This window comes from Rhinopithecus bieti, unplaced genomic scaffold (genome assembly GCF_001698545.2).
Source record: "Rhinopithecus bieti isolate Rb0 unplaced genomic scaffold, ASM169854v2 scaffold_43749, whole genome shotgun sequence".
In the NCBI taxonomy this organism is placed as follows: Eukaryota; Metazoa; Chordata; class Mammalia; order Primates; family Cercopithecidae; genus Rhinopithecus; species Rhinopithecus bieti.
This window is the reverse complement of record NW_016818380.1, coordinates 947,219-969,648: the sequence shown is the minus strand read 5'-3', so window position 1 is coordinate 969,648 and position 22,430 is coordinate 947,219. Positions and strand designations below refer to the sequence as shown.

Here is a 22,430-nt window from a genome sequence, read left to right as displayed (position 1 = left end):
GAGAAGATTTATTAACTGAGGTCAAGTAATAAATTTTAAAATTCATTCCTAAAGGTAACAATTTTTAACACAATCATCACATTTATAAGAATTTGAAAGGCAACAGAACTGATTAAAGTTAATTACCCGATGGAGGACACTGACCAGCCTGAATGAAATCTTTAAGTTAAATTTATGCTTTTTAGAACATTGCCAATAAAGAGGCTAAATTCAGCTTCTATCAGGAACACAAAATGTCTTATAGTAATATTAACAGGGCATTTTTAGTTGCAGTAATTTCACAGAATTTATTCTAATGATTTATTGGAGTTAACCATCTGACATTAATTATTGTTTTGGCTTCCAGTCTATGAATGTTTATTTTTCAGTTTAAAGCCTTCTCACTCTTTGATATCATATGGAAATGAGAATTTTTAATGGAAAATTGAAACCATGTGCATCTAAGTACTTAATGAAGTACAGGGAGAAACAGACAATATATTTTAGGAGAATTCAGATATTTTGCTTTGGATAGTTTTGATTTGTTTGTTCGACTCAATAGTATAAAATACTTAGAGTCCAGTGAGGCAAGTCAAAGTGAGTGGTATGCCAAATGTGGACATGCCCACACGTACATGAACACATAATTTTCTGAAGTTATTAGTGACAGCAACAAATCTTGTACATTTTAGTTACATGCCAAAAATGACAATCAATACATGAATGAACAGTTTTTACCTAGATGTACTTTTAAAGCATTTGAAACAGGTAGTGGTCTTTCCCCACACACAGCCTTTTTTTTTTTTTTAAAGCATTCAATCTGGATTTTAAAATTCATGCCCAGCTACAACCCCAAGTGGGTATTTTAAAGTCACTTATAATATCAACACAGCTAGAAATTCCTAATGTAAGAAGTTTTATTGTTGTGACTACATTTATTCCCATTTTGCAATGGAAATAAATAATAATGTCTAATAAACTTACATTTGATAAGTAAACATATAATTCAATATTGCTTAATTTAATTCAGGTTTTCTTAAGTTCTCTAACTATAAATCAATTAGAAGACTCATCTGTGAAGGTAAATACCAAGCAAAGCTTTCTTATTCATTTTAAACTTTTAATAATAAGGACAAAATATTAAAATTAAACATTGCAGTTAAGTACATATACATGGGTGTGTATTTGTGTGTGTACAGAGATGATGCATCTGGGTATATATGGTGAGGAAAAACTTACCATTTGTTTTCTTTCTAATGTAGTCTTTTCAGAAAGATTAACCAAGTAGACCATTGGTTTTGAAGTCAAAAATAAGTGTTTATTCAACACTTCAATCTAAAGTGGGAGATGGAGAAAGAATCCCTTTTAAAAGTTTAGTAAATATGGAGTAAATCACTGAAGAATTTGAAAGTAAACATTCTTTAAAACAAGTAGGCATTTTCATTTTTATAATTCTTGTTTCCAAAAGATTAGTGGTTATGAAATATCATGAATGGGGGAAAAGAAAAAAATAACAAGCCCAGGAATAAGCAGTCACTGACAGAAATAAAAGTTTAGATATAATGGAAAGTGTAAAATAATGACAACTCTAATTTGTTCCCTAGCAAATCAAAGTAAAGGCAGTAAGAGACGGCATGATATTTATAACTTACCTCTTTGTCATTCCAATCATGATAGAAGCGAACAGGTTTCTTTTGATCTATAACCCAGGATTTTACTTTGCACATTATATCCTACACATGATTGAGAAAAAAGTAAATATATATGAATAACTAAGCATTTAGATACTAGATATTAACATAAAAAGTTTTCAAATTTTCAAAATAAAAGATTGTTCTAATGAAAGGGGCTAGGTCACACAAATAATTATTTTCAATATCTCACTTAAAACCAAATACTAATAAAACATTGTTGCATTAAATTTTAATGTATAAAATGGATAATATTAGCAAAAATTTGTAACAGCCTAAAAAATGTCAATTCAATTACATCAAAGACTAAATATAAGAGTTAATACCATTTCAATATTACCTAGTGATGCCATACAGAAGACAAACATGCTATTAGAAAATGGAGTGAGGGAATATACTGAAGAAAGACTAAATTATATTTTTCTCTTAAGAAGAAAAACAAACAAGACAAAATTGAGCCTATTATCGATGATCCAGCCTCCAAAATATTAAATCAACTGACCAAATCCCTTTTTATTTTAAATTAATTTTTTGCCAACACCTTCTCCCTGACCACTTCTCCTGCAGCCGCACCCCTGATACCCTCAACTCCCCCACCCCCCCCAACCTGCCAAAGCCTCCATTACACAATGGCAAGAGCCCTGCACTGGTGACCTCCAACCAGCTGCATTCACTTTCAGAACATCTCTCTCTGCTGGAAATCTAAAGGCCTTTTAGTTAGCAAGCTAGTGTGCATTCAGAAGGAGTAACTGCAGGAAGAGCCCAATGTGCTTTGTTTCTCTGGCCTTTCTTCACAGAAAGATTAATCATCTGTGAAATGGAAACGGCAAACAGCAAGTGACACAAACTGAACCCTTCAAGCCTTTCCTCATCAGTTTTGTGGTTCTGAATCTAAAAGCTGCGTGTGGCAAGGTTCTCCTTACAGGCAGGTGTTAATAAAAGGCTCTCGGGTCTGAAAGGTCAAATTTAGCTCTTCCAGAAGAAGTGCATTTGAGAGTCATCTGGGTTTTTGTTGTTGTTGTTATTAAAGATAATTTATGGATATGTTTTAAATATGCATTTCTCAAAATTTATTGTAACACAATTATTAGTAATCAATTTCCTGGATTTTTATCGATGTACTTTACCATAATCAGCTATTCTTCTTTAAATATCCATTTGTATAAATTATCTCAATATTTAGTATACCTTCCTTCCAAATCTTGCTGTTACCAACAGGAAAATAAGGAAAAAGCCTTATATCCTTAGATCCTGATTTGAAACCCTCCAGGCAAAGGACTTCCCACAGATTTTAACAAGGAAGGGGCAAGCTGAAAACTTTTAATGAAATCTAACATGTTCTGCTTAAGAATAATCACTTTTACTCTTCTATAACTGAATTTCACTCATAAATGTTTAAAAGTGGCTAATGTAACACCATTTCCTACAAGGAGAAGATCAAAGTGCTATATTACAAATGCATTATGATTAAAAAAGCCCTGTGCAGCCTTGCTATTAACTGTTCTTTAAACCCTAAAAGGCTTCCCATAGATCTCACTTGGCACTGCATATACAACCTTTGACAAGTAATGTAGACCATTTTTATTCATTGCCTAAAATTGTAGGCAATTATGTGCGTCACACTGGCCACCTGCAAATTCTGAATGCCTGCTCTAGTTGTCAGTGCAAAAAACTAATGTCGGAGGGGATTAATCTAGGGGGAGAGAGTCCTCTTTAATGGCTCCAGCAGGTGAAATGGCCCAGCTGGTTACTATGATGAGTGGCCAGAACAGCTTATGTAGAGACACGCAACAAGATTATACAAAAGAAAGAAAAAACAGTGGTACCATCTTATATTTGGTTCCATTAGTTTTTTCAATTAAAGAAAGAAAACAGACAAAAGAAAGCCAAACAAAAAGTAGGGGAAGAAATTAAATTTTAATCATATAAAAAGTATAAAATACTTCTGTAACTCTAAACATTTTTACAAAACCTAAGAGCCTCAATAAGTGCTGATCACTAGTGAAGGAATTTCCGTATTTCTCTTTCATTTTAAATTAACTAGACCAAGTACTTCAGAGTACAGACATCTATCCACAAAAGCATTTGGCAGTTGTTTGCTGTTTTCGATCAGCATTACATAGGATGTATGATCAAGATTAGGAGCAACGTGAAAGAAATGTTGCAGTCAAGTGTTTAATGTAGAATAGAATTCACTTATAATGCAAAGTGTCGTTGAACAGGCACGCAGTATTCGCTTTCCTTAAAGCCACATTCAAATATTTTTAGAGAAATTTATATATTATAACCTAGTTTTTGAACAGTTGAAATAAAATATTTTGTACTCAGTGCTCTCTTAATTATTCCCACAAAAGATTTAATAGCCAAGAAAAGACAACTTAGATTTATTAAGCGATGTCAGTTTTATTTCAGACAAATAAAAAACAGATTGCCTTTCAGATAAGACTATCTTATATAAATGATCAGTATATGGTATAGTTTCAATGTGCTCTTTTCTTACATAAAGTAAAATAAATTCTAATTTTAGCAAAAAATTAAAAGATATTATATTCCTTATCTGAAAACTTCTAAACAGATGAAAGAAAACATTTGGGCTTGTTTGGATATAACGCTTAATGGTTGATTGAATTTATTTCCTTATGTTCATATGTATAAATACATATATAAATAACGATGATTAGAAGAATAAAAGGTTCCAGTTAACTGAACTTGGTTAACTGGAAAAAAAAATTGAATAACCAATGCATTTAGAAGTTGCCTTAGGTTCCATATTTCTTTACTATCATTATATAGAAATACAGATGTAGGGGCACTAAATTGGGCTGTTTTGATAACTTTAACAAATCCTTCATTTTCAAAATAAATTCTGTACATTATAGAAATACATAAAAATTCCTGGTCATTTGAACTTTTTGGTTAGATTGCAGTTACATGAGTGGACTAATTCAAGAAGTAACAGTATAATGCTTAAACGTGGGAATAAATCCTAGCCACTTACCAGGTCTGTGGCCTACTTCATTGATAAAATGCAGAGGATGAGATCTACCTCCTGCGGGTTGTTGTGAAGATTAAAAGAGATAATGCATATAGTGTTTAGCACAGTTCTTGGCACAGAACTGTTGTTGTTGTCATGATAGATGAAAGATTAAATCCCAGTGATCTACAAAATGGCAATATGTTCTGTTGGGTGCTCCTTTGAAGCGTATGTACACTTTTCCATCTGCATAATTTGTTCACTAGTCCTTTTCTTCAAATTTCTGAGTTACTAAAAATACTGGCTTTTTTCATGAACTCTCAAGTCAGGTTTCTAATCTTAACATTCTGCAAGAACTAGCTTTTGCTAAACGACTATCATTTAACTGCAAAAAAACCCAAACTCACCTTTAATACTTCACTATTCTGCTTTGACTCTTCTTACTCAGAGCTTCACATTTAAAATTACAAATGCTCTATTTTCTTGATACATTTTATTATTGTTATTGTTAACAGCAACTGTAATGTATTTAGACTTAGAGCATCATGTGTGACTTGCCTAAATTCCCATAGCTAGTAAGTGGCAGAGATGAGATTCAAATTCTGGTCTAAGTGACTTGAAAGTTCATGTTCTGTTCCATATCCTGGCATATTTGTCTTCCTTACTACTTTTATAATTGTTCCTTGTTTAGCCTAGACATCCCCCAAGGTTGTTATTCAAAATCCTCATTCTTATTCAGGCTATCAGAGAAATTCAATATTCTTATTTTTATTATTTGGGTACAATAGCTGATCATTAATCCATGTATCACAAAAATAGTAATTTTTCTTTGCAGACAATTACATAATAATCCAGTCATTTATTAGATATTCCTAAAATACGAGACTTCTATATCTTGGTATCTTCAGTTCTCATAGCAGGAATTATTAACCTATGATCCATAAATAGATTTCACCCCGAAACTGTACATAAAGTTCCGTTTATGTCCCTTTGAGGGAAGATGGCACATAACTTTCACATGCTTTTAAAAGGGATCCATAATCCAAAAATCCAAGAACCATGGCTGTTAGTGACTCTGATGGCACTACTCAAATGCCCCAACAACAGCCAATTAAGTAAATGTTCTAGGTCCAGGGACTCCCAGACCAGAGGTTGAGACACTGACCTAAAACTTGCTTTAGCCAGACCCTGCACTGAAAATTTCTCTATCCTGTCCAATACTATACTGATAAAAATTCTACCTTTTATAATGTTTAACAAATTCCAGTTAAAATCAAAATAGGGATGTTGGAGAATATTATATATTAAATATATCATTATTCTAAAAGAACTACTTGCTTAAGGTTAAAAAATGTTTAGAGAGAAAAATATGGGACTTGTCCTACTAGATATTAAAATAAACCATAAAACTATAGTAATTAGAATAGTATGGCACTGGCACAAGAAGACAGATATAAATTAGAAACAATTGAAAAAGCCAGGCATGGTGGCTCATGCTTGTAATCCCAGCATTTGGGAGGCTGAGGCAGGAAGCTGGCTTGAGTTTGAGACTGTCTTGGGCAACATAGTGAGACCCCATCTCTAAATAAAATAAAAAAATTAAAAATTAACTGGGCATAGTGGTGTGTGTCTGTAGTCCCCAGCTACTTAAGAGGCTGAGGTTGAGGGGGGATTGCTTGAGCCCAGTATGAGGCTGCAGCAAACTACGATCACACCATGCACTTCAGCCTGGGTGACAGAGTGAGACCCTGTCTCCAAAAAAATAATGAAAGAAATAAACATTTTTTTTTACTTTTTTTTTAAAGAAAATCTAGGCTGGGCATGGTGGCTCATGCACGTAATCCTAGGACTTTGGGAAGCCAAGGCAGTTGGATCACCTGAGGTCAGGACTTCGAGACCAGCCTGGCCAACATAGCGAAACCCCGTCTCTACTTAAAAAAAAAAATACAAAAATTAGCTAGGCATGGTGATGGGCACCTGTAATCCCACTACTCGGGAGGCTGAGGCAGGAGAATCACTTGAACTAGGGAGGCGGAGGTTGCAGTGAGCCGAGATTGCACCATTGCATTCCAGCCTGGGGGACAAGAGCAAAAGTTCTCTCAGAAACAAACAAACAAACAAACAAACAAACAAAATCTAAAAAGCCATTAATTGGAGATTTGCTAATTAAGTTATTGGGAACTGATACAACAGAACACTTTGTATCCATTAAGATGAGATGTATCTATACGTATATTTGCATGGGAAAATGTCCAAAATATACTGCTAAGTGAGAACAGCAGGTTTAGAACAATGGAATATGGTTAAGAATATGGATTTTAGCCATATTTCTCAAGATTTGAGTTCAAGTCCTGGTTCTACCACTTTCTGGCTGAGTAATTTTGGGGGTGAAGGGGATCCCCCAAGAACGAACACAATAGGTTAATTCTAGCAATAACCTTGGTAGAATACAGGCTGCCAAATGTAGGTTTTCAGTTATATGATTCACTGAAGTAGACAGTAAGACCACCACCTGAGTATAATGTTCCTGGCCCCTGTCTACAATAAAGTGGCAACCAAAATGGACACCAATTTGCTTCTGAGGTATAGATCTCAGCAAAGGATCTGGGTATTCTCTAAAAAGGCAACTGTCCCTGTGATTCCTGAAAATAAGTTTGAATGGATTTTACCATGTTTGAGGAGGGGTCCGGAGGTTGTGGGGAAGCCAATAAATCTGATTTTAATAAAAGGAATACTGATAATTTATGGAAAGTAGAGCCATAGAAAAAACACATCTTTAAAAATGACTGAGAAACAAAAAACCTCAATGAATTATTTGGCATACTTAGTAGAATGCAAAAAGATAAGAGCATCTATGCAATAGGAGCAGATGAACTGACTTATGCTGGTCAAGTAGCTTTAACAAAGACAGCCAACTATGCACTAGAGGTCACAAAAAGAGAACAGTGAGGTTAGAAAAAAATGGATGAGATATATCTAGAGAGCTGATAAAAGTACAAGTATTTTTAATGAAACCAAAATCAAAGTAGGAAAATAAAAGTCCAATCTGGAGACACGACTGATATGGCAGAAGATAATTATGGTCTATAGGTCAAACTTGAGAAGGGAATATACTGAAGTATAACATACACTCAGTCTAACATATGCAAGTGTCCAAATGAACTATCAGAGAATGAACACATGTCTGTAATTACCACCCTGATCAACATATAGAAGATTATTAGTAGTACAGTCACAATGTTCCACTACTCTTCAGAGATAATCACTATTCTGGCTTCTTTGCATCACAAATTAGCCTGTTATTGAAATTTATAGAAATAATCACACAATATATATTACTTTGTGTCTGGCTTCTTCTGCTCAATATTATTTGTGAAATTCATCCATGTCATTCCATGTAGCAGTATTGTGTTTTTCTCTGTGGTATAATATTTCACTGTAGGAATATTGCACAATTTATACATTCTACTGTTAATGGACATCTAGGCTGTTTATACTTTAAGGCTATTGGGAATAAAGCTGCTATAAACATTCTTGTACATGTATTTTGGTAAATTTGTGCACGCATTTCTCTTGAGTATATACCTAAGACTGGAATTGCTTGGTTGTAGGCCAGGCATTTATCTAAACTTCATACATATTGCTAATAAATTTTCAAAAGCAGATGTACTAATTTACACTCCCATCAGCACTGTATGACAATTTCATTTGCTTCACATTCTTCCCAACACTTAGTATTGTCAGTCTTATTAATTTATGGCAAGTGTATGGTATCTCACCATAGTCTGAATTTGCATTTCTGTGGTGATTAATGAGGAATTTCTTCTTTTGTGAAGTACTGGTTGAAGTCTCTGCATATTTTTCTATCAGGCTGTCTTTTTCTTATTTATTTGTAGGAGTTCTTTGTTAGATACTGCAGATATCTTCTTTCTCTGAGGAATGTGCTTTTATGTTCATGAAAGAGACTCATCTATAATTTTTCTCTCTTGTATTGTAAGATTTTGGTATCAGGACTATTCTGACCTCATAAAGTTTTTCCTCTTTTTCTACTGTATGGAAGAATGTGATTGAGACTTTACATGTATAGTAAAGTCATCTGGGTCAGGACTTTTCTTTATAGTAAGGTTTAAAATTATGAATTCAATTTCTTCAATAGATATAAAACTATTTACATTTTTATTTCTTTTTACACTCATTTTCTTAAGCAGTCTTTTAAATTTGCCCATCTCATATATTTTTCAAAATCATTGCCATAAATTGCTTATAATAGCCTCTTAGCAGCCTATTGATGTCTACAGAATCTACAGTAACACATTTTCATTCATAATGCTAGTTTTTTGCTTTTCTCTTTCCCCCTTCACTAATCTTGCTAAGAATTTTTATTTTACTAGTGTTTTCAAATGACCAACTTTTGGCCTTTTTGATCCTTTTTATTACATGCTTCTTTCCTATTTCACTAATATTTACTTTCATCTTAATTGTTTCCTTTTATCTAATTTCTCTGGGTTCCTTTTATTGTTCTTTTTCTAACTCCTTCAGAAGACTTTCAGATCACTGATTTCACCTTTCCTTATTTTGAGACATATACATTTATGACTAAATTTATACAACTTGAGTTTAAACATCAGAAAACAACAAATTTTGATATACCGTATTTTCATTATCATAGAGTTAAACTGTTTTCTTTCCATAGTGATTTCTTCTTTGAAACATGGTATCTTTTAGAATTATACTGCTTAACTTCCAGACATTTAGACAATTTCTAGTAATCTTCCCATTATTGACTGCTAAGTTTAATTCCATAGTGTTCAGATAATATATTCTTTATTTCAATAATTTGAAATTTGTTTGTTTTACAGCCAATGAAATGGTCAATTTTGGTAAATGTTCCATTTGTACTTGAAAAGAATGTACATTCTACTGTTGTTGGGTGCAGTATCCTATATATGTCAATTAGGTCAAGTTCCTTCATTGAGTTGTTTAAATCTTCTATATTCTTTACTAAAATTCTGTTTATTCTATCAATTACTAAAAGTATTAAGATTTTCTTTTACTACTATAGATTTGTTTTTGTTTTGTTTTGTCTTCCAATCCTGCCACTTTTTGTACTATGTATTTTGAGGTTATATTATTATGCATATACAAACTTAAGTTTTTGTGCCTCCTGGTATACTGAACATTTGGCATTATGAAATGCCCCTTTTAACTCCTTTAAAGTCTACTTTGATATCATATACCACCCTAACTTTTTTGTTGTTGTTAGGGCTTGCACAGTATATATTTCTCCATTCTTTGCTTTCAACTTTTCCGCATCTTCAACTTACAATGGTTCATTCAATTTAAGATTTTTTACTTTACTGGGACATAACCGCATTGTAAGTCAAGGAGAATTTGGACCTATGATGGTTTAGCTTATGACTTCTGGGTTTTATGATGGGTATATTGGGGTATTAGTGCTTTTTGTTTTGACATACAATATTTTCTTTTCTTTTTGAGACAGAGACTCACTCTCTCACCCAGGCTGGAGTGCAGTGGTGCAACCTTGACTCACTGCAATTTCCGCCTCTCAGGTTCAAGCCATTCTCGTGCCTTGGCCTTCCAAGTAGCTGGGATTACAGGGATGTGCCACCATGCCCAACTAATTTTTGTATTTTTAGTAGAGACAGGGTTATGCCATGTTGGTTTCTTGGCCTCAAGCGATCCACCCACCTCAGCCTCCCAAAGTGCTGGGATTACAGGCGTGAGCCACTGCACCAGGCCGACATACAATATTTTCAACTTATGACGTAACCCCAACGTAAGTCCAGGAGCATCTGTATTTAAGATGTGTTTCTTGTAGGCAGCAGAGAGGCGGACTTTCAAAACCCAATCTGACATTCTTTGTCTTTTTAATTTTTAAAAACTTTATTGGAGTAAAATACATGAAACATAAAATTAGCCATCTGAACATAATCTAGTACTAAAGCATTTCATACACTCACAATGTTATGCAGACCACCTCTATTTAGATCCAAAACATTTCCATCACTCCAAAATAAAGCAAGGTACTCATTAAGCAGTTTCTATCTATTATTCCTCCCCCTAGTCTCTGACAACCACCAATATGCAGTTCTGTCTCTATGGATTTGCCTATTCTGAACACTGCATATATATGGAATCATTCACGATGTGACCTTTTGTGCCTGGCTTCTTTCACACATAATGTTTTTGAGGCTCATGCACATTGTAGCATCAGTACTTCATTCCTTTTTGGCTATTATGAATATTGCCACTATGAACATACATGCACATATATTGTTTGAGTAACTGTGTTGGGTATATACCCAGAAGTAGAATTGCTAGTTCATATGGTAAGTCTATAATTAACTTTTAGAGAAACTGTCAAACTCCTCTTTTTTCTTTCCCCAGAGAAAGTAAACGTATTTGAAGTTTTGTTTTTAACTGACACATAATAATTGCATATGTTGATGGGGCACAGTGCGATGTTTTGATACATGTACACTTTGTGTAATAATCAATCTGGGTATTAAGCATATTCATCACCTCATATATTTATCATTTCTTTGTAGTAAGAAGATTCTTCTGGTTATTTTGAAATATAATCTTTGTCTTTTACTGCAGTATTTTAACATTTTTACTCCACTACCCTCTCCTACCCTTTCTGTATTATTGTCATGTATTTTAACTGAACTCTATACATTAAAACATGTTATCATTACTGTTTTGTTTTTACTTTTTATTTTGAAAAAATTTTAAACTCACAGAAAAGCTGTAAGAATAATAAAGGCACAAAGTTCCAGTATAAAATGACGAAAAAGTTATGAAAATATATAGGGGTAATGGTTGTACAATATTATAAATGCACTTAATACTAGTGAATTGTACACTTAAAGTAGTTAATGGTATATTTTATGTTATGTATAGTTTACCACAATAAAAAAGTTGTTTTTAAGGAACAGGGAACTTATGCTTTAGGCTACGTCTTGAAGAATGACTAAGAAATGGGAATGGAAGAGTACCAAACAGGTAAAGTTCTGGTAAATGACCTCATGTAAAATCAGTACATTTAAAGTCCTAAGTTCACCGTCAGGAGAGTTGGGAAAAAAAGCAATGTTAAGCCAGCAAACCCAAATCACAAAGAACTTTGTGAGCCATGGCCTTTATGTTGGCACTGTCCCATAGGAAATAGGTATTTTAATCAAGGGAATAACATGATTAGATCTTCATTTTGTATTTGTGGAAAACAAGAGCAGTTAGAGGCAAAAAGATCAGTTAAACTGCAAAAACAAATTAAGTATAAGTGAGGCTCAAACCAAAGAAGAAGTAATAAAAACAAGGAGAAAGAAAGAGGTATGGGGAATATTCAAGATACAAAATCAACAGGATGAGATGTAGATGGTACAAAAGAGGAAGGAGTCATAGATACAGTTTTTCTGTTAAACAATTTAGTTCAATTAACTAGAGATTATGAGGACTGAGAGTTCGGCCTTACCAAAATTACTCTAGTATCATGTTCTTTTAGAAATGATCTCTTTAAGTCATGTGTCCTGAAAGGACACACAACAGTCTAAAGAGAAGAAAGGGGTAAATGTGAAGATAAAAGGAGGAAGAATATATTTTACAGTACAACCACACCTCAGAGATATTGCAGGTTTAGTTCCAATAAAGTGAGTATCACTATAAAGCAAGTAAAAGTGAGTGCAATGAAGTATCACTACAAAACAAGTCACACAAATTTTTTTGTTTCCTAGTAAGCATAAGGGTTATGTTTACATTATATTGTAGTCTATTAAGTGTGCAATAGCATGTCTACAAAACAATATACAAACCTTAATTTAAAACACTTTTACTNTAAACAATTTAGTTCAATTAACTAGAGATTATGAGGACTGAGAGTTCGGCCTTACCAAAAATTACTCTAGTATCATGTTCTTTTAGAAATGATCTCTTTAAGTCATGTGTCCTGAAAGGACACACAACAGTCTAAAGAGAAGAAAGGGGTAAATGTGAAGATAAAAGGAGGAAGAATATATTTTTACAGTACAACCACACCTCAGAGATATTGCAGGTTTAGTTCCAATAAAGTGAGTATCACTATAAAGCAAGTAAAAGTGAGTGCAATGAAGTATCACTACAAAACAAGTCACACAAATTCTTTTGTTTCCAAGTAAGCATAAGGGTTATGTTTACATTATATTGTAGTCTATTAAGTGTGCAATAGCATGTCTACAAAAACAATATACAAACCTTAATTTAAAAACACTTTTACTAAAAAATGCTAATGATCATCTGTGCTTTCAGTGAGTTGTAATCTTTTTGCTGGTGTAGGGGCTTGCCTTAATGTTGATGGCTGCTGACTAATCAGGGAATTGTTTGCTGAAGGTTGGGTGGCTGTGACAATTTCTTAAAACATGAAAACAACGAGGTTTGCCATATCAATCAACTCTTCCTTTCACAAAAAATTTCCCTGTGACATGCAATGCTATTTCATAGCATTTTACCCACATTTCAACTTCTCTCAAAACTGAAGCCAATCCTCTCAAATCCTGCCACTGCTTTACCAACTAAGTGTATGTGATATTCTAAATCCTTTGTTGTCATTTCAACAATGTTCACAGCATCTTCATCAGCAGTAGATTCCATCTCGAGAAACCACTTTCTTTGATCATCCATAACAGGCAACTTCTCATCCATTCAAATTTTATCATGAGATTACAGCAGTTCCATCATGTCTTCAGGTTCCACGTCTACATCCAGTTCTCTTGATATTTCCACCACATCTGCAGTTACTTTCTCCACTGAAGTCTTGAGCCTCTCAAAGTCATCCATGTGGGTTTGGAATCAACTCATCCCAAACCCCTAATAATGTTGATGTTTTGACCTTTCATGAATCATGAATAGTCTTTTCTTTTCTTTTTCCCCCGAGATGAGTCTTGCTCTGTCGCCCAGGCTGGAATGCAGTAGTGTGATCTTGGCTCACTGCAACCTCAGCATCCCAGGTTCAAGCAATTCTCCTGCCTCAGACTCTCGAGTAGCTGGGATTACAAGCACACACCACCGTGCCTGGCTTTTTTTTTTTTTTTTTTTTTTCTGTATTTTTAGTAGAGACAGGGTTTCACCATGTTGGCAAGGCTGGTCTTGAACTCCTGACCCGGTGATCTGCCCGCCTTGGCCTCCCAAAGTGCTGGGATTACAGCCGTGGGCCACCATGCCCAGCCATGAATATTCTTAATGACATCTAGAATGGTGAATCCTTTCCTAAAGGTTTTCAATTTATTTTGCCCAGATCCATGAGATAAATCACTACCTATGACAGCTACAGTCTTATGAAATGTATTTTCTTAAATAATAAGATATGAACATCAAAATTACTCCTTGATCTATGGGCTGCAGAATGGATGTTGTCTTAGCAGGCAAGAAAACAACATTAACCTCCTAGCACATCTCCATCAGAGTTCTTGAATGATCAGGTACTTTGTCAATGATCAGTAGGTCTCAACGAAAGGAATCGTTTTTTTCTGAGCAGTAGGTCTCAACAGCGGGCTTAAAATATTCAGTAAACCATGCTGTAAACAGATGTGCTGTCATCCAGGTTTTGTTGTTCCACTTATATAGCACAGGCAGAATAGATTTAGCATAACTCTCAAAGGCTCTAGGATTTTCAGAATGGTAATGAGCATTGGTTTCAACTTAAAGTCACCAACCACATTAGCCCTTAACAAGGGAGTCAGCATATCCTTTGAAGCCAAGCATTGACTTCTCTTCTCAAGCAATTAAAGCCTGGATGGCCTCTTCTTCCAAGGCTGTTTTGTCGACATTGAGCATCTGTTGTTTTCATTGTCTTCATCAGTGGTCTCAGTTAGACCTTCTGGAGAATTTGTGGTGGCTTCTACATTAGCACTTGCTGCTTCACCTTGCAGTTTTATGTTAGGGCTATGGCTTCTTTCCTTAAACCACATGAAACAACCTCTGCAAGCTTCCAACTTTTCTTCTGCAGCTTCCTCACCTCTCTGTTTTCTAACTCTAGAATGAAAGAGTAAGGACCTTGCTCTGGACTAGTCCTTTGCTTAAGGGAATACTGCAGATAGTTCAAGCTTCTATCAAGAACACTAAAACTTTCTCCATATTAGCCGGGCATGGTGGTATACACCTATAATCCCAGCTACTTGGGAGGCTGAGGTAAGAGGATCACTTAAGCCCAGGGTTTTGGATCCATCCTGGACAAGACAGTGAGACATCGTGTCAAAAAAAAAACCAAACCAAACCAAAACAAAAAAATCCCTTTCTCCATATCAGCAATACAGCTGTTTTGCTTTCTTCTCATTCGTGTGTTCTCTGGAGGAGCACTTTTAATTTCCTTCAAGAACTTTTCCTTTGCATTCACAACTTGGTTAACTGGTTCAAAAGACCTGGCTTTCAGCCTATCTTAGCTGTCAACATGCCTTCCTCACTAAGCTTAATCATTTCTAGCTTTTGATTTAAAGTGAGAGATGTGACTCTTCCTTTCACTTGAACACTTAGAAGCCATCGTAGGGGTATTATTAATATTTGGCCCAATTTCAATGTTGTGTCTCAGGGAATACAGACAACCTGGGAGAGGGAGAGAGATGGGAAACAGCCAGTAGGTGGAGCAATCAGAGCACACCCAACATTTATCGACAAAGTTTGCTGTCTTCTATGTACATGGTTCATGGCTCCCCAAAGCAGTTATAACAGGAACATCAAAGATCACCGGTCAAACACCACCTTAACAAATATTACAATAACAAAAAGGTTTGAAATCTTGTAAGAATTATCAAAATGTGACACAGAAACACAAAGGGAGCACCTGCTGTTGGAAAAATGGCATTGAGTTGCTCAACACAGCGTTGCCACAAACCTTTGCTTTGTAAAACAACAACAAAACCCCCCAAACCACAATATCTCTGGAACCAAATAAAGTGAAGGTCAATAAAATGAAGTATGCCAGTATGCTACTCTGAATCTTTCAATGTTTGTTAAAAACAAATACCTTAAATATTTCAAAAGTTATGTTAATACCAGTTTTAAAATTGCCTTAAGAATATAAGAAATCTGCTAATAGTTACATACTACTGAGGACATTAATTTTTTACTCAGATGTTTTCAGAAAAAAAGACTCATTAATTATAATTTCTAGTAGTCTTTAGTTCTTCAATTAGCTATTAGTTCCATGAATATTTTCTAAGTATAATGATTTCCAAATAATTGATACAAAATAAATTGTTCCTTAAAGCCTCCTAACTTCATTTTCAAATTTCATTTTCCAAATGAGATGTACATACACTTAAACAGATTTAAAATTAACGTTGATCTTGATGACTTAGTATCAAGTGAACTTATTTGGAAATTAATTAAGATGAAGCCATACCTAGAGGAAGGTGGGCCTTTACGCCAGTATGACTTGTGTCCTTATAAGAAAAGGGAAATTTGGACAGAGACACAGGAAAGTGGCCATGTGAAGACTAAGGCAGAGATTGGAGTTCTGCTGACACAAGGCAAGGAACACCTGGAGCTACCAGAAGCTAGAACTTCTCCCCCAGAGAGGCTTCAGAGGGAGCATGGCCCTGCCAACACTCTGACTTCAGACTTCTCATCCTCCAGAACTGGGAAAGAAGACATAGTTGTTTAAAGTCATCCAGTTCATGGTGCTTGTTACAGCCACCCTAGGAAATGAACACACTTGGCTGATACCAAGAGAAAATGCTTATCCCACTCCTGCCATCTTTAATGCCTTGGTTTTACTTCAGACAGCAAGATTCACTATAAAAGGTGTATCTTGGCCGCACGCGGTGGCTCACACCTGTAATCCCAGCACTTTGGGAGGCCGAGTTGAGTGGATCATGAGGTCAGGAGTTTGAGACCAGCCTGGCCAATACAGTGAAACACCGTGTCTACTAAAAATACAAAAATTAGCTGGGCGTGGTGGCATGCGCCTGTAGTCCCAGCTACTTGGAAGCCTGAGGCAGAAGAATCACTTCAACCAGGGAGGCGGAGGTTGCAGTGAGCCGATATAGTGCTACTGAACTCCAGCCTGAGTGATAGAGGGAGACTCAGTCTCAAAAAAAAAAAAAGGGTGTATCTTATGTCAGAATATATCTACCTTGCTCTCAGGAAAGACTCTGCTTTAACATTAAAAAGTTCGCTCATGTTTCATGCTAGAGTATGTTTAACCTAAGTCTTTCATGCTTACTGACATAAAAATACAAATGGCATCCAAATCTAGAAACTGGAAACTTCATAGGAAAAGAGGTTAGAATGTTGAATTTTTGAAAGATTACCCAGAAAATAAAGATATATTTAAATGAACAGGAAGAATCAACAATATTGAAGAAGAATAGGTCAATACAATACCTAAACTAAAATACAAAATGACCTGCCTATCTTTCTCATAAAGTTCAAGTAGCTATCTCTTTTATGTCCATCACATTTTTGTACATTTAGACCATTTGCTAGAGAAAATAAGAAATATATTTCTAAAAGAAACTTCCTTACAGTAGCTAGTTGATCTCATAATCATACAGGTATCTCTTTTCTTTTCCTTTTTCTTTTTTTTTTAATTGAGACTGAGTCTCACTCTGTTGGCCAGCCTGGAGTGCAGTGGCATGATCTCGGCTCACTGCAGCCTCCACCTCCCAGGTTCCAGTGATTCTCCTGCCTCAGCCTCCCAAGTAGGTGAGATTACAGGCGCGCACCACCACACCTGGCTAATTTTTGTATTTTTGGTCGAGATGGGGTTTCACCATGTTGGCCAGGCTGGTCTCAAACTCCTGATCTCAGGTGATCCACCTGCCTTGGCCTCCCAAAGTGCTGGAATTTATAGGATTACCCTGCCCAAAATTCCCTTTGCTATCACAGGTCTACTACATGGTGATGGCTTAAGGTAAGCATCTGTTAGTCTGACTCAATTCTATGCTCAAATCACAAAGACATCAGGCACCAAGGAGTTAGCACTCCTCGGAGTAGCCCATAGCCAGTAACTGATATAAATTGGTTGATAATTACCCCAGCTTCCTTACTCTTGCCCATGGGGGTAACCTGCTCATTTGCATACTTTGTGTTGGTTACTTTCTCTTACTAGTTTCATTGTATTTTATTTTTAAAAATATTTTATTTATTTATTTATTTGAGACAGAGTCTGACTCTGTCACCAGGCTGGAGTGCAAGGGTGCGATCTCGGCTCACTGCAACCTCTGCCTCCAGGGTTCAAGCAATTCTCCTGCCTCAGCCTCCCGAGTAGCTGGGACTACAGGTGCCTGCCACCACGCCTGGCTAATTTTTGTATTTTCAGTAGAGACAGAGTTTCACTATGTTGGCCAGGATGGTCTCAATCTCTTGACCTCGTGATCTTCCCGCCTCGGCCTCCCAAAGTGCTGGGATTACAGGCATGAGCCACCGCACCAGGCCTCTCTTACTAGTTTCAATTCCTTACTCTCTGATGTGTCTCCTGATATAGCTCCCAAAGAAACTACAGTCATGCAGTGCTTAATGATGAGGATACTGTTCTGAGAAATGTGTCTTTCAGCAATTTTGTTCTTGTGCAAACAATGCAGAGTATACTTTCACAAACCTAGATTGTACAGCCTACTAATATTCCTTAGGCTGTGGGGTATATGGTATAGCCTATTGCTCTTACAAACCTGTACGGCATGTTATTGTGTTGAATACTGTAGGCAATTGTAACACAATGGTAAATATTTGTTTATCTAAACATAGAAAAGGTAGAGAAAAAATTTGACGTTATAATCTTAGGAGATCACTGTTGTATATTTTTTTGAGATGAAATCTCACTGTGTCACTCAGGGTGGAGTGCAGTGGTACAATCATTGCTCACTGCAACCTCTGCCTCCCAGGTTCAAGTGATTCTCCTGCCTCAGTCTCCCGAGTAGCTGGGATTACAGGCACCTACCACCACACTTGGCTAATTTTTGTATTTTTAGTAGGGACAGGGTTTCGCCATGTTGGCTAGGCTGGTCTCGAACTCCTGATCTCAGGTGATCCACCCACCTCAGCCTCCCAAAGTGCTGGGATGATGGGCGTGAGCCACCATGCCTCGCCAGGGCACCATTTCTTAAATGTTAAAGACAATTCAATCATATGTAAACTAAAAGCTTCAAAATACATTTTGGAACATTTATTACAAAGTTACTAATAATTATTCATTATAATGTGATAGAAAACACATTTGAATATTCAGAACAATGATGCATGTTTTCATTCCATAAAATATTAAAATGATCTGTTTACTTTAAGAGTGTATTAATTTAGTCAACCCCTATGGAGAACCAGTTCTTTGTATAAATCACTTCTTCAAATCCATGAAACCTGTATGAGTCATTTTGCCAAATCCAGTAAGTTTTTCATCATATACCACACTTTATTAACACTAAAACTTGAAGACCTACATAGTAATCATATAAACACTCATTATTACTGCTAACTACTGCTTGCTTAGAACTCCCTAAATAGCCTATCACCATGGTCCTTGCTTGTTTAAAAATAAAGTTCCTTAACAATTTTTTTAAACAGAAATAACCCTTGGCTTCTAAAATTCCATAACAATATTAGATATATCATATGCATTATTTTAAAATTTAATCAAGAAAATAAACTCTTGAGTATCTAAAGAAGCTGTAAATTTTACTTACATATTCAGGTTTTAGTTTTTTATCTCCTCCTCTCACAGCCACCTTTTCTAGTTTATCTATAATGGGCCCAATCATTTCCTCATCTTTAAGCTGAAGCTCTTCATGTATTATTTCTATATCTCGAATAGGATCTACACTTCCTTCAACATGAGTGATATCATCATCTTCAAAAGCACCTAAAATGAATTAAAGGGAAGCAATTCAATAAACAAATAATACAGAGGGTTCATTATGATTAGAGTGAAAGATTCCTAGAAGGTTAACAAATAAATATAATAAATAAATTACTCTAGCTTCTCAGCAAGTAGGACATAGCATTTTTTCCCCATTTAGTAATAGTGAGGCTACTGGCAATAAAACAGTAGTTCAAGAGTCTCAATATTTCAAAAATTGATTTAAATAAATAAAATTATGGTCTTTACAAAAACAAAATTATGTTCTAGAACTACTGGCATTTCCAAGTTTGGTACATTAAAAGATACTGAATTCCAGGCATGAAAGACTGAAGTTCTAAACTGCACTATTAGGGTTTCCAAGGGAAACCAGATTTAGGGAGGGGGGTGTCTGAAATCATCTGGCAGACCTCTTCCCTGCTTCAATCTACTTTATCACTGTGGTTCTGACGGTGATTAGATAATGAACCACTCAGACACACAATTTACACAGCAGCTAATTTCATCGGCCTGATTTGAGGGTATGGTTTTTAGGGGGCTATCAAAGAAGCAGATGAAGGTGCATTTGTCATATATGAGTGACAACCATTCACACTATCTGAACAAAATGATGCTGGCCCTTATTAGAAACACATGCTATTATCACATATTTAAAGTGCAGTTGAAGCCATAATTTCAAATTGCCAACTGGAAACATAAGGGTAAAACAACCAGATATTACTGAAGCATGTGTACTGACTTTATGCCCTTTTGAAGACATAATGTGGCAACATAATTCAACTGGGATTTACTCAAATTACCAGATAAAGAACAGTATCATAAAAAATGAACAAATACTAAGAAATATTACAAACAGAAAGCAATGATACATCCACCAAACAATATACACATTTATAAACAAATTAATTTCATTAAAATTACCAATTACATCATAGTCCCCAAATGAGATGTTTTCAAACATAAAGTATCAATTATTTTAGACAGAGGTATCAAAGAAATCATGAGAGAGTTTGATTGGCTTTGGTTAAGAGAAACAGTGAACATAGCTCATTCTTAAATACCAAAACCAAGATACTCTTGTTACAAGTTATAAATTGTTTTAAAATATAATTTCCCAGAATTAAAATAATTAAGTTGTATCATAATGTGGATTATTCAGTAATAATAATAAAACATAAATATACTATTACAATTAAAGTATAGGTATGTAAAGTAGTATTTAAGTTTTTTGCATACAAATAGTATACTACTTAATGTCAAATTCATATGAGCAAAATTAGCAGAAATGAGGAGTTACATGATGTTTCACTAGTAAACAAAATTGACAGTGGTTTAGGTAAATTTTTTGAATCTTTGAAAATATGAAAGAAGTCTCCCTGAAAGCACAATATTATTTACTTCTTGTCAAGATTTGAGGCATCTTATGCAAATAGCACAATAAAATAGGAAAATTAAAATGGAAGCTTCCTGGCAGTTAAGCAACACAAATAACACCATAAGTTACAGAAGTGACTAAGCTTTCTGTGACACTCAGAATGAAAAATATCCTACATAGTTGTCTCTATGTAGGGTCCAATGACTAACCATAGTGATGTCCTCAACAACATCCCTACAGTAAATGCATTAGCAGGTTTTAAATGGCAATTCTTAATTACAATCCTCAATTTTAACCAAGTTGATAATAGAAACTTAGTAACTGCAATTCTTCTGAATGCAAAGAAAACAAAGCCCTCCGACGATCTAAACAAATCCAAAGAAAAAAAAAGAATAAAGAAGGAAGGGGAAGAAATCATGTGTCTATCTTGCAACCTTCAAATTATCTTTTAGGTTGGGTGTGGTGGCTCACACCTGTAATCTCAGCACTTTGGGTGGCCAAGGTGGGAGGATCACTTGAGCCCATGAGTCCAAGACCAGCCTGGGCAACAAGGCAAGATCCTGTCTCTACAAGAAAATTAAAAAAATATATAGTTGGGCATGGTGGTGTGCGCCTATACTCTTGGCTACTGGAGAGGCTAAGGTAGGAGGACTGCTTCAGGTCAGGAGTTAGAGGCTGTAATGAGCCATGATCATGCCACTACAGTCGAGCCTGGGCAACCGAGCAAGACCTTGCCAAGCAAAAACAACTCCCCCCCAAAAAACAAATTATTTTCTAGTTTGTACCTTACCTAGACTCTGCCAAGGACTAGCCTAGGAAATGAGTTATGACTGTATCATCACTAATCTATTCCCCCTACTATAAGAAAAAAAATTCAAACCACAGACCTTACATACTCTGGTGGCACTGTTGCTCCCTTGCCCCAAGGTTAATATTATTATATTCATTTGGATTGTGAGGTGGTAACATACCATAAGTAGAATTTAAATTTATTTCTGAAAAAAAAACTGTCAAATATTAAGATAAAAATTAAGTAAAGGGAACACTAAGGCTATCCTGTCAAATGGAATAGCCTAGAATGGGCCTAGAACAGCCATAAAGTAAAAGCTTCCATAAAATTTGGTGGCCATTTGGGTAACTTCTCATTTCTTAGAGCTAAAAAATTGGAGATTCTTTTCCAAAGACATGCTTCTGGGTCAACCAACTTCATCATACACTTATGTCATAGCAATTTTTTTTTTTTTTTTTTTTTTTCATCTTTCCTTTTTTTGTACAAAATTTAGTGCTTAAGAATATAGTCTTTGAGGCCTGGTATGGTGGCTCATACCAGTAATCCTAACACTTTGGGAGGCTGAGGCAGGAAGATCGCTTGAGCTCAGGAGTTTGACACTAGCCTAGGCAACATAGTGAGACCTCGTCTCTAAATAAAAAAATTAGCCATGCATGGTGGTGCACACCTGTGGTCTCAGCTACTTGGGGACCTGAGGTGGGAGACTGCTTGAACCTGGGAGGTTGAGGCTGCAGTGAGCTGTGATCATGCTGGGCGACAGAGTAAGACCCTGTCAAAAAAAA

General features: G+C 35.5%; 1 protein-coding gene across 1 annotated transcript in view; it reads right to left on the bottom strand.

Moving 5' to 3' along the window:
• Positions 1-22,430, bottom strand: part of OLA1 (Obg like ATPase 1) — a 183,275-nt gene that overhangs the window by 51,522 nt on the left and 109,323 nt on the right. The window contains exons 5-7 of the mRNA XM_017856972.1: positions 19,311-19,486; positions 1,632-1,712; positions 1,219-1,314 (exon numbers count right to left, since the gene is read on the bottom strand). Coding sequence (XP_017712461.1) covers positions 1,219-1,314; positions 1,632-1,712; positions 19,311-19,486 — 353 coding nt within the window. The remainder of the gene's footprint in view (positions 1-1,218; positions 1,315-1,631; positions 1,713-19,310; positions 19,487-22,430) is intronic.